Genomic DNA, 14,030 nt, shown 5'->3' on the forward strand with positions numbered 1-14,030 from the left:
GCCCTGCGGCGTCAGCATTGCCACGCTACAAAGGGATGAACTTTAGCATAGCCACGTATGGCCGTTTCGCTTCAACTGTCAAGTTTGAAGTTGACTTGAGAGTGGACACGTTTCATCTCCCAACGCTCTCAAAACTTCCCTATCTCAGCATTAGGGTTCAAACTACAAACGTGTCCCGATGCGGCTTGAGTACTTGGCAAGCACTAACAATCGCGTGGAAGCTGTGCCGTGCACGCGGCCTGATGGCCGTAGGATTTAGTGCATATTCGGTAAGCGTAGCGGACTATCAAGCTCCGGGATGGTGGCTGGGAAATGATTGGGGATATCGCTGCAAGAATTATAAGGCTGAAGGTGGGCATTTTGGAGGCCCGGGAAAAAGGAGACGTCAGTGCTTTTCCTTCTGGAAAATTGCATGGACAAGGTTGCCGGCCGTGCGGAAAAATTACTGTAGTTTAATGAAGATGCTCGTAGCAGCGGGATTGCCGTGTCGAAGTATTGACTCAGGGTAAATAAACTGGGCCGCGAAGCAGATCGCAACGTAAGACTGGAAAAAAGCACGTTGAGGTTGGGCATGATGTAGTTTGTTCGTATGTCAATTACGGTTCAACAGCAGCAATTGTGTGTTAGCTGTTAGGATCGATGCATCTATGACGCCGCTTGCTTGCTGACTTTCTTATGTGGCAGCTCGAATAGTCTGCGCGTAGAGATGGCTATCGCGTGGGTTCGTGGACTCAGACTGTACGGCGATCCGTCATGACTCTAACGATGCTACCGGGACCAGCAACCTCCACAAGCTATCGCAGTGATTAGCAGCTGATCTTCAATGGTTACACTTACACCAACGATGCCCGCCGCGAGGAACAGGGTCCTGCGAAGCTCGCGCGATGGGATGCCTGGTGTATACGGGAACAATGTCGAGTCTCGTACCTTCTCGTGCCAGCTGAGCAAAACACTCATGGCCTGACCACCACCATCTCCTCCACCTCGTGAGTGTACCTGCGAGAAGCCGGTTGCTTGTGGGGTGATGTTGCGTGCGCTGCTAGCTGGGGCCGCTTGTGCCATGCCTTTGTAACTGCAGATCCCAGATGTTAGCAAAACATGCTGCAGCAATTGCGTCTTGCCATTTGATTTGCTGCACAGGATGAAACATATGTAGAAGAATGGCGTCGTACATGTACTTCATCAGCACGTCCAGTGCTTCTGTCCCACCAGGGGCGCTGTATATGCGACCCAGCATCTGAGCGATCTCTGCTTGCCGAATGGACTGGAGGACTTCGAGAACGATTGCGAGGTAGACTTCCTAGGGCAAGGTAGACTGGTCAGTCAGAGTTTCTTCCAGTTTGTGATTGTGTGATGTTCAGTTGTTCTGCTTGCTGGCTACCCAGGTCCACAGCCGTGGTAACGTTGTGACCACGTCGTAGCGGGTGTGGAGAGACATTCAATGGCCTTGTCCCACAGTACAAACTGGGGTGCATGTGGCGTCTCAGTGGTGGGTGTGGCGGTCGTAGTGGTGGTCGTGAGGTAGCAGGCATCAACGTACCTTGCCCTTATCATCTGCGCCATACGGCGGGGACTCCAGTGCGCCCTGAAGCGCACCTTCGTTGTCTCCTCCTCTTAGCAATTGCCGTATTTGCTGCGAAGTGTTCTGGACGTCGGCAGTCGATATGGGCTCGACCGCAGGTGTGAGAGAGCTAAGGTCGAAGTTGGCGGGGCTGTCCGGGTCCAGGGCATCGATGTTGATCGTCCGCCAGTTGATGTTGGCCATAGTGGCGGTTGTGTATTAGACTCGATCGACGTAAGTGAGGGCGGTAGTATGAGTGCGGTGGGCAGTGAAGGCGTTGAGGTCGCAACTCCGGCGCCATGTCGTGGGGTGCAGAGCTCCACCTTCCTGTCTTGGCGTGCTGGCAGCTGCCAAAGGCGGCGGAAGCCTCTGGCGGAAACGCCAATTGTTGCACAAGCAAGGGGTCTGCAATCAGCACCGTCAAAACAACTCGGTACCTGTATTCAGACCTCTTGGGTCCTGTCGATGTTGCGGTGGCGACCCTCGATGGCGTCACAGGTACGACGGCAACGGCCTCAGGGCAGTGGATGAGACGGTCACAGTCAGAGGCGAATTGATGGAACTGCGCATAATGGTAATGTTGTACGTTGCTATTAGTCTATATCCCAATCGTGCCGCGAGACACTATCCGAGACCCAGGCATCGTCTGTCTAAAACCAAAGTGCCGTAGCCAGACGGTCCATCTCTGCGTATCCAAAGATGGCCGTCCAAGAAATACAAATGCGCCGATTGCTCGTCCTGAATCTAAAGTATCCAGTCAAGCTCGCCGAGCTATCGTACAAAACAGTCCGTGTCGATGAGAGCCAACGAAGGCAGACAACGGAGATCTACCGTATACATGTGTCCCAAAGAGAGAAGAAAGAAAATCCCGTTTTGGTATCTATGCCTGGGGGGCCCAACCTGATCTATAGTGAACGCCGATGAAAGAACTTTTGCCGTAAGAAAATGCTGTCGCTAAACGTAGGGAGGACGCAAGGGAAACCAAGACCTGTCAAAGGGTCGTCGCTAACCGAGGGCGGGGACTGGTAAACGCAGGGGTATTATGCTGCTGACGAAGGGAAGCGGTCGCGAATATTAAAAGGCGTAATCCCGAAGGAGGGCGGGTGGAAAACGTTGTCGCCAGAAAACGTGAACGGGTTGCGCCAATGATAGTGGTTGTTGTGGGGAAATGAGGTAGGGCTGCAGCTGTATATTGGTTAGTCATAGTCTCATCAAGGCAGCGAGTGTTCTGTCACTTACGAGGCGCAGTATGTCATCCCTCTGTTCCCAACGGAACACCATCTGTTCGCCTCGCTCCACCAGAAATTGCGATGAGATAGTTGCGAAGATGAGCGAGAGTCAAAAACATTGATCCGTTGGGTAAAGACCGTTGAGGTCCTTATTTCGGTGGTGGCGGGGGCTTGGGAGTGCCTGTTGTGTCGTATGCGCCACGGCCCATGTTGTTGGATTCGTTCTCTCTGGAAATCATTGCGTTGTTGGTGGATGTGTCGGCTACCTTATATGTCAGCACGTTGTTTCACGCTGATGTCAAATATGGCAACGCCAATGTCACGGGCCGACTTACAAATAGACCAAAAACGAAACGTAAGCTGCAGCTGAGCTGAGTTGGTGCAATGTTGCTTGATAGGAAAGTTGGATTGAACGAATGTGGTGGTCGGCGAGCTTCCAGGTGAGAGCGGTACAGAGGCGTAGGGCGATGGATTAAATAGCGTTGTGTTCCAGTGGACTACGGCCGGGCAGCGCGCTGGTCTCAGAGACAGGGAAGGAATGGATGGAGAGCTCGAAGGGAGTGAGTGATAGTGAAAGAGACAAATTCCGGCGGAGGGCGCGCCGTGCCTTAGATATATTTCGACTAGAATAAGGGGCCTGTACTGACTTGCCAAAATGGCCTTGGCTGCCGACGAGACAATTGAAATGAGCGACAGTGCACTCAGGTTCAAAGCGCAGGCTACATGACGTGCCGGGAGCAAGACGGGTCTTTCGGGGCTGTTTCAACTAGTTCCCTGTCGACAACTCGGGCCTGCATCTGGCAGAAATAGTGTGCGGCCATGACAGGGAGCCAGGATGATCTGCGCAGCTGAATCCACGATAGTGGCTATCCCCTGCGGCGCTAGACTCGTACCTGCAGGCCCAGCAGGGGTCGAACCAACGGCCGTCGCTGGGGTGTGATGGGCGATGGCCGTACGAGGCGTCGCGCTGGGTAGAGTTTACAACTTTATTCACAGCGGCCATAATGTTCACAGCAGCGTTCGCCCTAATACCGTCGTGATCGGATTACTGCACCGTGACTCTGCGAGAACCCAACGTCTGCCTGCCGTTGAACTTGCCATACGAGACCCTTCCCCTGCGCTCAGACAGCACGCCCAACCTTCCAGAGCCACCTCTTCCCGTCGACACGACTCGCTCTGAGTCGTCTGCGCGGTCTGCTCGCCGTGCCGCCTGTGTTGGTCCCGCGCCAGAACAGTGCCAGAAGGTTGTGAGGCGCGGGACTTCTTCCCCGATGGGCCCACAGCGCCTCGCACTGCGTCCATTGAATCGACCCTCATCGTCGCCGCCCAGGATCCAACCAATGCGTCCCTTGCCCAGGTTGCTGGGTACGCACATTACATAGACGTGTATCCACAGTGGAACATCAAACTGGCAGGCAGGTAGACAGGAACGCATTGCATCCGCACCTCCATGGCGACCTCATTCTGGCGGGTGCTTTCCACGTGGAAGAGCTCTTGCAACCGGTCGCGCCTTCCTCTCGCGTCCTGTCGTCCGTCCGGTCAAAGCATAGCGGCCACCTCACAAGCACAGCGGACAGCAAACACACCATCCAGGCAACACCCGTGCAATTCCACTGCGAGAAACAGCGCCGACTGCCGGAATGAGGGCGTTGGCCCGCTCGGTGAGTGGAGCCTCGGTAGCCACTACGCTCTCGCTTGGATATTTGCTTCTGGAAGACTGCTAGAAACTGGCCTGTCACAGCGTCGCAGATGTCACTTGCAGCCCTTCCCTTACCAGGCGGCGATACGGTTTCACCTGATCAAATACAATGTCTGAGATGCGTCGCCGAGAGTTCCTGTTCCGTCACTTCTACTTGCGCAGAATTTGGCCGCCGGGCTCCCTCAGACCTGTCGCAGTCGCGCAGCGATCAGATCGCTGCAAGCCTTCCGCTCATGCCATGCAACCTTCCACGGGGGCTCGTTTGCTGCTGCGATTGTGCTGCACCTGCCAGGGTGCCTGCAGATTACCGGTTTCACGCACAACCGCCTGTGCGGTGTCAAAATTCTACATGTCGCTGCGTCGTCCCCCATAGTGTCTTTCCTTCGTCATGTCTGCCAGCCGTATTTGCAGGCTTTGCTTTTGACACGGAGGACGACGACATCTCAGTTCCTTGTTGAGCTTATCCTCCGAACAGCCAACCTCAATTTACGAGCCGGCTCATGTTCCGCCGCCAATGATATAATTCGTCTGGACCTTTCGGCGCTGATTGGTCGGCAACGCAGCCTGGTCGTTGGCTTTATCCCTTGTCGACTAGATATCAACAGGGGTGTACTACAAGATTCAGGCTGAGACACATCATTGTCATTTGCAAATCTCTCATCATCACCGCGTCAGGTAGATGCAGAAGCTTTCAGTCGACTCGCGATTCTGCAAGCCTCCTTCGATGACTGACTCCAGCGTCGTTTGTCATGACGAAGATTCCGTTTGCTCATTGTTAGGGAGCAAGACGGGCACACAGTCGCTTACCAAAGTGAAGGACATTGCGCTCTGACGCGTCTCGTCGCAGGCAAGTCTTCCTACAGGCTGTACAGTGCTCGGCTTGTTGCACACATCATCGGAGATTTTGCTTTTTCCCAGCACCATCGTGGTCTTTCTGCCACCATTGTTCCTGCACGGGGCCCAGTCTGACAACTTGACGAATTTCTCCACAGAAAACTTTTACGAAATTGCGATCGTGAACTTTGGCTTGCGGGGAGTCGGGAGAGTGGATGCTGGCAAACGGTTTCGCTGTCTTTCCCTCGGCGCGCTACTGCAATCTACAGCGGCTGTCCACTCCGATGGAAGCGAAGCAGGGGGTGCTTCTTGAAGAAGACATAACTTGCACAGGCAACCCTGCTGACACGTGGAGTCTCTTCTGCGCTATGGGCTTCCACCTGGCGACTAGAAAAGCACCGTGGAAGCCAGTTCGCTGATATTCTATAACTAACCTGCAGCTGAGCAAAGCATACACTGCGGCCCTGCTACACGGATACTGCGAAGCCCAAGCTGATGGACAAGAGCACTTTCACCAACACGATCGGACCGTTTGTCAGGATGCAACCACCAATTTGATACACTGCACAGCCGGTACGACATACAGGCATTACCTGGTGGAGTCGTATGCAAGAGGACGGTATGTTGCAGCCGCAACGTTGTACGGCGGTCCTACTCACTCATCGCAATCATCCTCGAACAAGCTCAAATTCGTGATTTTTCAATGCTCCTGCCTCATGCGAGCTATCGACAAGCGATCATTCTCTTAAACATCTGTGCGAGCTAATCGTTGTATCAGCTTAAATGCGATCAGCAGGGATGACTTCACTTGCACGCAAGCTTGGTTTCGTTCCTGGCGATCATGGGAACAGCATGAGCAACGAGCAGATCCTTCAACGCCGGAGCATCACTCAGAGCTTACATTATCGCTGTGAAGCTTTGCTTTATACAGCAAACGTAAACCTTCAAGTACAATCTTTCCAAGTACTCACGATCCGGGCGATTGTCACGAATCCGTCGTTTGTCGCACCGTTGCAGTCGTTTCATCCTGGTTACGGGCTCCGTTTTCGCATCTTGCCGCAGCCCTGATGCTGTTGTGCACCCTCAAAAACAATGAGATGAAGCATGTCATGCTCTTCTTCTGCACACAGCCGGCGAACGAACGCCAGTTCTTAGCTTGTGGGGAGACACATCCACGCGTCGTTCCTGCAGCTACCCGTCCCCAAGACGCCAACCACTTAACGTCACAACAGGCACAAGGTTCAGCCCAAACGAGCTGAAGCGTTCGTAAGCTTCTCAAAAGAGGAATTGGTTTCACAGGGCAGACGCCATGCAGTTCTCAAGACGCTACCTCTCTTCCAAAAACGTGCCTTGCGGCTGCTTGTCCCACAAGCTCCAGTGGCGCTGCCCAAATGCGTTCATTCAGCATCTGATAGGTGCTATCGATACACCAACGGCACGTCAAGGTTTCCTCCGCCGCGCCATCAGTACGCGCCAACGATCGCCTCACGTAACGTCACTGCAAGCCTAGATTTTATTTCCTGACACCGAAATAGAAACCGCAACCCATGGAGCTGATTCTTAACAGACCATCAGCACGTATTGATTCGTGCATGTTCGAATTCAACAGCAGACATGATACGACAGCAACATTTTCCCATCGAATAAGCTAATGGGAACAGCTACAGCTCGCTAGAACTTCCATTCCTGTCTCCACCTCCCATACTCCCCGACCCAGGCGATCGGGACCGAAACGAACGCCGCCAGAAAGGGAGCGCGGCAGAGGCAAACATTCCGATCGCCTCGATCCTGCGCAGCCTTGCGAAACTCAATTGTGGCACCTCACCCCATGACAGGCGATTGCGGAGATGACTGCAGTCGATAGATTATTGCACGACGGCGTACTTGTTATCAGACTGTGCTGACGCTGAGCTCACGTCATAACTCTTCAAGGGAGATGTTCGTATCTAGGAGTGAACTTGGTCGTGCTGATGGTGTTGTTAAACAACATCTTGTTGACACGGCTTCTACAGCCGCAGCCTGTTGTGCCGTGCCAATCGGAACAGCAACCAATACTTATTGAGAGGCGGCTGAGAACTTGTCGTCCCACCAACACTTCGCGATTATCGATTAATTCTCCTGCCACTCAGCTTTCCCGTGTACAACGAACCTATCCAAACACGACTTCCAGTCGATTTCCTTCGACACAATGACCTCGAACCTGGACATTGAACAAGATGTTGCCCTCCATCAATTGCGTCTGACGAGTGAACCAAAGGCTGCGGTCCCTGAACAACCCTCCCGTCCGACAAGAGACGATCGCGCAAATTGAAGCGGCTCCATTTCTCAGCACGGTGTCATGCGAAGTCGAGAGCTTCTTTTCCATCGTCTATCTCGAGAGCACTTGAACAAAAATTCTCGATTTCGTTACTGTAGACGCATCGTTGGCACGTTTCCGCGATTATCTCCAGCACATTTCTCATGCCTTTTTTTTACAGCTGTCATTTTGCTTTCCACGAATTCTGCATTCCTACGACCCTCTCGTCAGCTTGACAAGCCTCCCTGCAAATTTTCGAAAGATCGGGTCCAACGATAACGAACACCCACGACGACATCGGCCTCCAACCATACGCCAACAGTAAGTCGTACATCGATTCGTGTTACAGGGCCTTTTGTAAGTGTTCAAGAAGTGCAGTGTGTGGCCAGCCTGCCTGAAACATCCTCGCAATATCTTTTCGTTATACAACCGCAAACTCTTCTGGCTTCATGTACGAAAGGCACATGCTTGCAAAACCATGGGCACCGGTGAATACCTCCAGACTGCAACATGCGCCACCCACTTGTAGACTTTTCGAAGGCAGAAGATAGACGCGAACCAAGAAAAGTCATATGTTGATTGCATAAGGGGTTTGGTGTATGCATATGAGCTCTCGCATGAGGAGGTGAATTCATCTCGTGTAAGATCTCGTTTGAAATGTGTATTACACGTAGTCCGTCCCACATGAGGTAGTCTCGCGCTGCTTTTGGTACCCTGTAAAGAGTTTGATCGTCGATAGCTTATCCCTCAGGTAAAAGCACATGAGACACAGATCATGGTCCTTCGAACGCATGAGGAGGCCATGTCCATTTTTTCGAATCAAGACCGTAAGAATGCGAGACGCGTGTTTTGCCGGCTCCATGGTTTATGAATTTGGTAGAGAATCAAGAGCGTAGGGAACAGAGGGTCAACGAGGCGGCGATGATGCTTATTTCGAGAGAGTGTCGGATTCCATGAACCAGCAGACAACGCTTTCCTGCCCATGGTCCTACCTCTAGCGGATTTTTGAAGACTTTCTCTTTGCGTTGGGAGGTCGTAGTGTAGACACCAAGGTGGGCAAACGGACACCGGAAGTTGCGGTTTGCCCGGTCGTCAAAAAGCAGAGATCGAGGTGGACAGATGATACAATCTTACGATTGACTCCTTCTCGCAGCAGATCATGCCGTTCTCATCACTCATTTTGGAGATATGCGGACTCGCAGATATGGAAAAATTCTTTCACTACTTTGGGTAAGCTCGGCCACCATCTGGAACCCGGAATGCGAAGTCGTTACGAGAACCCAGCATCAGATCGTTGTTTCTAGACATAGCTGGATGCCATCAACGTCTAACAGCTTCGTATTCAACAAGCGGCCCACGCCGCCACAACTTTTATTGAGATGTATGACAGTTGCAGGTCACAGGAACCGCACCCAAGAGACCGTAGATGTATCGTTATGTGCCTGGAACAAGAACCACAACCTCAGATTATTGTAGCTGAATGTGTCCCCATATTGCGGAAGGCTGTTGCCGTCACTTTCCTCAGCTGAAAGCCCGCCCACTCGAGTACATGGGCCATTCTTGAAATGGTCTTGGAGACTGGCTTTCTATTTGATTCATGTAGAACTTGAGAGAGTTGAAGAGGAGCGATGTATGCCTGCAATGAATAGAAACTGCATGGTTCATCAGCAGAGCAAGACGTGAGCCTTCACCGTTATTGTTTGGAGTTGAGAAGTGAGAACAAGACATGGGGTTGGGAAATCCAGGGCTTGAATCTCTCGGCCAATGAAGAACAGTCCGAGAGTTTTCGACCTGGTTGCTCAAAAGGCGGTACTCACTCGAGTGGATCGAAGTGACAAGGTTGTCTGATTTCATGTTTTAATGCGGTGCATGTTTCCGAGCGAGCCGTTGCGCAAGAGCGGCCGGAACCTGTATGAGAAGAACTCCTTCTAGAAAACCCTTCGAGCCGGAGACATAGTTTGGGGCCTCATCAAGTTAAGTAGGACGTTTCAGTGCAATAGTGATTGATAGTGTCGAGTACTCGCAGAGGAGAGAACATATAGCTGGAGCAACACGCACAAGCGTGGGATGGAGTTCAGATGCAAACACATCTTCCATAGGTAGGATGTAGCGCAATTTTCGAAGAGAGTTTGTGGTCCCCCGTTACGAGTTTGGCGAACATCACGTAGGTGGAGTTCGCTCTTTTGGTTCAGACAGACGTTCAGAGCAGAGGCTTTTCAAACGTCGAACGAGAGTGTTAAGGTGCTCATGGAGGAGTCGCAGTCTCGTTTTGATTTGGACAGATGTAGATGGACCTCAAGTGTAGTGAGCGGTGACAAACTTTCAAGAGCCAGTTGTCTCTTCGAACCAAGATGGAATATCCAACCAACACTCAGCGAGGAGTAGGTGTTCTTTAGCCACCGCCGCACGAGGAACACATAGCTATTGGTAGTGGATATTCGTGGAGCACATCTCCGCAAAAAGCAGAACATGGGGAAAAGGAGTCGTGTTTGGAGCTTCTCACGCTTGGGCATAGAAGGAAGAACTCTAGGGTTTTTGTCTGCAGATTTGAGCGTGTATCTGCGAAATTCGAGGTCTGCAACGGACAGAGACATGGGTCAGCACGACCGACCTTTGGAATTATCGCAAACTTCTGGAGTAACATAGTTGGAGAGTAGCCATGAACAGGACACTTATATGTTGCAGCCCTGTAATGCATGAGCACGGAGCAACCGGCAACCAGAAGGCACATGCCATTGCGGGTCGGAGGTTTCGACGGTTGTGCTGGGAGAAGGGAGCGGAGAACATCGCTCTTTGTTGCTGGCCGTTTGAGAGTTTTGGTAATCACGAGTGCTGCAGAGAACATTCCCAATGCGCACCGTTCGAGCACCAGAGGCAAGCGCAAGAGATGAAGGATTGCGTTGGTAATTTTAAAGCGTGCTCGTGCAGGGGAAGGTGGGCAGTCGGGGAGGATTGCAGCCACGGAGATTCTTATAGGACATTCATAGAAAGGGCCCACGTGTCGTGTGCCGTGTGCGTAGAAAGAGTAGTGGGTATTACCGTGATCTTATCATAACAGCGCAGCCAGGACACTGACCGTCAGTACCTCGTCGGGCGCTCATCTGCCCCTGTCTCTCGAACGTCTTATACAATCCCAACAAACGCCATGCTCATGCAATGTAATCGGGCCGTCATATAGTACACATCTTTATACATCTCCGCCCTGCTCTTGTTGATATCCAGCTCTGCGCTGACGGTCGTCTGCTTATTTGACCTCCTTCTCGAGCATCTCCTTTGCCTCATTGACCTTGGTGGCCAGGTACGGGGAACCGCCGCGGTCGGGGTGGTTGAGCAGCATGAGCGATCGGTGCTTCTTGCGGAGGAGTTCTTTTGTGATGCCGCGCTCACTATCAGACGTCAGCATGCCATTCCCTTTTTCGTCTGTCAATGCTATGCCAAACGTACGGCATCTCGAGGATCAGCGCAGCTTCTCGCCGTGTCATCTTTGGCTCAAAGCCGCCCTTGTAAAAGCTTCGCCCCAGCTTGGAACCGCCGACACCGTTCTTGCGTATCGCGACGAGCGCAGCGCGGCCCTAAGCACGTTAGTTATGAATGGTGGACGGTGGTGGAAAGACGTGCGAAGAAGGCACCTGCGCCCAGACCGAGGCCCCATAGCCAGATAGACATGTTGACGTATGTATGCGGATACTGATTCGAGTATCAGGGATTGGAGAATGCGACGACGTATAGGCGGATACGGTGATGGATGCTGTGAAGATACGGTGATGGATGCTGTGAATGATGGCGATAGACGCGCAAGTCAACGGCAACAGGCAAAGAATTGAGGAAGTCGCGGCGGTCGGCGTTTCCCCATTGGCCAGCCGTGTGGGGCCGAACTCTTGGCCATCGAGGGTCCGCTAGAATTTGTTCGTGGCGCCCGCATTTTACCAACCCTCCACTCCAGGAACCGCCGACAAGGGACATCCACCGGCACCATGAGAATCGAGACGTGTTACTTCTGTTCGTCGCCCGTGTACCCGTCCAAGGGTATCACTTTTGGTAAGCCTTTCACCCTCGGCGTGGCAGAGAAGATAGAGACTAACCAATCAGTGCGCAACGATGCAAAGGCCTTCCGGTTCTGCAAGTCAAAATGCCACAAGAACTTCAAGATGAAGCGGAACCCGCGCAAGCTCGCCTGGACAAAGTCTTTCCGTCGCGCGCACGGCAAGGAGATGACGGTCGACAGCACCCTCGCCTTCGCCCAGCGCCGCAACATCCCCGTGCGCTACAACCGCGACCTCGTCCAGACGACGCTCAAGGCCATGTCGCGTGTCACGGAGATCCGCGCCCGCCGCGAGCGTGCATTCTACAAGGCCCGCATGCGTGGCAACAAGCAGCGCCAGCGCGAGGAGGACCGCAAGCTGGTCGAGGAGAACCAGCACCTGCTGCCACCGAGCGAGCGCTTCGCCGCCCAGCAGCTGGAGGAGAAGGAGGAGGAGGTCGACGTCGCAGCGGTCAAGGCCAAGGTTGACAAGAGGCGGAAGGAGATCGAGATGGACGAGAGCGAGCTGGACAGCGATCTCGAGGAGACACTGCCCAAGCAGAAGAGCAAGAGGAAGTTGGCAAGGAAGGTCGGTGGCGGCACCGAGGCTATGGATGTCGATGCGTAGTTTGGTCTGGAGAGAGACTAAATCGATCGAACGACAGCATCTTACGGAGTTTGGCGTCAACGGCTTTGCGGTAGATTACGGTCACGATTTCGATACCACGACAAAAGCATCCATCGTCCCATTTTATCGAATCTGCGAATTCTGCACGTCCACTCTACGCCTTTTCTTATTTGTTTTGAATTTTGGACGACGACGTCTCGGAGAGCGCTCAGCCTCAGGACGGCATCATGTGCAACCGGCGCGAGGGGCCGAGCTTGGCCGCTTGCTGAGATCCGAGATCGTCATGCTAACATCGACACTAGCCATAGTCTGCAGATGTGGAGGAGTAACTCGCGAGGCACAGCATGACATCAGGGCGACGACGACGACGTGCATGCGACTATAAAATGCAGGCAGCCCCCAGACGACTCTGTTGCTACTCGCGCAACCAGAAAGACGGGAAGGCAAGCCTTAGCGCAACATGGTGAACATTACAGGACTGATGTCCACCCTGATCACTGCGAACCATATCCTGAGCTATCACAATGTACTCGACTCCTTCGGTCACATCAGTGTGCGCAACCCGAACACAAACACGACATTCTTCATTGCCTTGCAACTGGGTGCGGTCTTGTAACAATCACGCAACAGCCTGACTCACTCGCTGATTACAGTACAGGTCCAGCAGTTGTCTCGGGGCCGTCAGACATTGGCGAGTACCTGATCGCAGACGGCTCACCTGTGAACGGTACCGTAGGCGGCTATGCGGAGCGCTACATCCATTCAGCGATTCTGAAAGCCTACCCCGACATCAACGCCGTTGTGCACTCCCACTCTGAAGACGTTCTTCCATATACGGTCCTCAACAGCATCAGTCCGGAGCCTGTGTACCACATGGCCGGCTTCCTCGGTTCGCTGCTCCTGGTGATTTCTCCCGTGCTCTTCAGCGATTGACAGGCTGCAGGTCAACAGGTCCCCAACTGGGACATCGAGGCAGCCTACACCGCAGATGACCCACACGACATGCTCGTAAATACGCCGAAACTAGGCGACGCACTCGCCGCAACCTTCGGAATCAATACTACACAGCCTACCTCACCCCTCCACAAAACCGTCCTCCAGCGCGGCCACGGCTTTGTCACGGTTGGGACTAGCGTCGAGCAAGTCACTGACTACGCCTACTACGCAGCAAGCAATGCACGAGTGCAGACTAATGCACTCCTGCTGAACAACGCAGTGGGTGGGAGTGGTGTGAAGTATCTGAGTGCTCAGGAGAGGAAAGATACGGCGAACATGAATGCGTGGATTGTGTATAAGCCGTGGGGTCAGTGGGTCAAAGAGGTCGAAAGGAGCGGGCGGTTTGTGAATGAGTTGGGTACGCCACCTGATCCGCAAAGCGAAAGCTCGGGATGAAGGGATCGTAGTGAGTGAAAGATGGCGCAGAGTGTGGAGCGTAGAGGCGGCAGTTGGGGTAAGCTTCAGAGATAACGCGCCTGTAGCTTCGTCAGCTTAACGTAAGCTCATCTTAGATAGCCTTCGATATAAGCTCACAAGAAGCCAGAAATATGATACCCGTATACCAGCAACAATTGTTCCACACTGCATATATCCACACTTTCCTTTGTCACCATACTACACAGCCCTTCGTCCCGGCCACTGTCGACGAGCACACACGCATCCCACTCTCTTTGAAGGGATCCATCGACATACCATCTCCGAGAAGGCTTCAATCGCCGGCAGACTGCATGGTGCAGACATCCTGCCAAGCACCACAGATGGCAGG

The 14,030-nt window shown here is 53.1% G+C and overlaps 4 protein-coding genes across 4 annotated transcripts; 2 read left to right on the forward strand and 2 right to left on the reverse strand.

Moving 5' to 3' along the window:
• Positions 1 to 479: 479 nt before the first annotated feature.
• BU25DRAFT_416250 (Arp2/3 complex 16 kDa subunit ARPC5) lies at positions 480 to 1,833 on the reverse strand. Its single transcript, XM_033707734.1, has 3 exons — positions 1,541 to 1,833; positions 1,173 to 1,300; positions 480 to 1,072 (listed from the first exon to the last, which is right to left on the reverse strand). Exons 1-3 carry the CDS (start codon positions 1,763 to 1,765, stop codon positions 769 to 771), a joined length of 657 nt encoding a protein of 218 aa, XP_033555424.1. The 5' UTR covers positions 1,766 to 1,833; the 3' UTR covers positions 480 to 768.
• Positions 1,834 to 10,634: 8,801 nt separating this feature from the next.
• On the reverse strand, positions 10,635 to 11,309 carry BU25DRAFT_379924 (uncharacterized protein). The gene is made up of 3 exons (XM_033704209.1): positions 11,220 to 11,309; positions 11,064 to 11,191; positions 10,635 to 11,005 (listed from the first exon to the last, which is right to left on the reverse strand). The coding sequence occupies exons 1-3, from the start codon at positions 11,283 to 11,285 to the stop codon at positions 10,864 to 10,866; spliced, it is 336 nt and encodes a 111-aa protein (XP_033555425.1). The 5' UTR covers positions 11,286 to 11,309; the 3' UTR covers positions 10,635 to 10,863.
• A 249-nt stretch (positions 11,310 to 11,558) lies between these two features.
• Positions 11,559 to 12,387, forward strand: BU25DRAFT_379927 (uncharacterized protein). The gene is made up of 2 exons (XM_033704210.1): positions 11,559 to 11,657; positions 11,709 to 12,387. Exons 1-2 carry the CDS (start codon positions 11,594 to 11,596, stop codon positions 12,266 to 12,268), a joined length of 624 nt encoding a protein of 207 aa, XP_033555426.1. The 5' UTR covers positions 11,559 to 11,593; the 3' UTR covers positions 12,269 to 12,387.
• A 207-nt stretch (positions 12,388 to 12,594) lies between these two features.
• On the forward strand, positions 12,595 to 13,776 carry BU25DRAFT_416255 (arad-like aldolase/epimerase). The gene is made up of 3 exons (XM_033707735.1): positions 12,595 to 12,870; positions 12,927 to 13,157; positions 13,212 to 13,776. Exons 1-3 carry the CDS (start codon positions 12,729 to 12,731, stop codon positions 13,658 to 13,660), a joined length of 822 nt encoding a protein of 273 aa, XP_033555427.1. The 5' UTR covers positions 12,595 to 12,728; the 3' UTR covers positions 13,661 to 13,776.
• Positions 13,777 to 14,030: the final 254 nt, after the last annotated feature.

Source organism: Macroventuria anomochaeta (assembly GCF_010093625.1).
Source record: "Macroventuria anomochaeta strain CBS 525.71 unplaced genomic scaffold BU25scaffold_58, whole genome shotgun sequence".
Lineage (NCBI taxonomy): Eukaryota > Fungi > Ascomycota > Dothideomycetes > Pleosporales > Didymellaceae > Macroventuria > Macroventuria anomochaeta.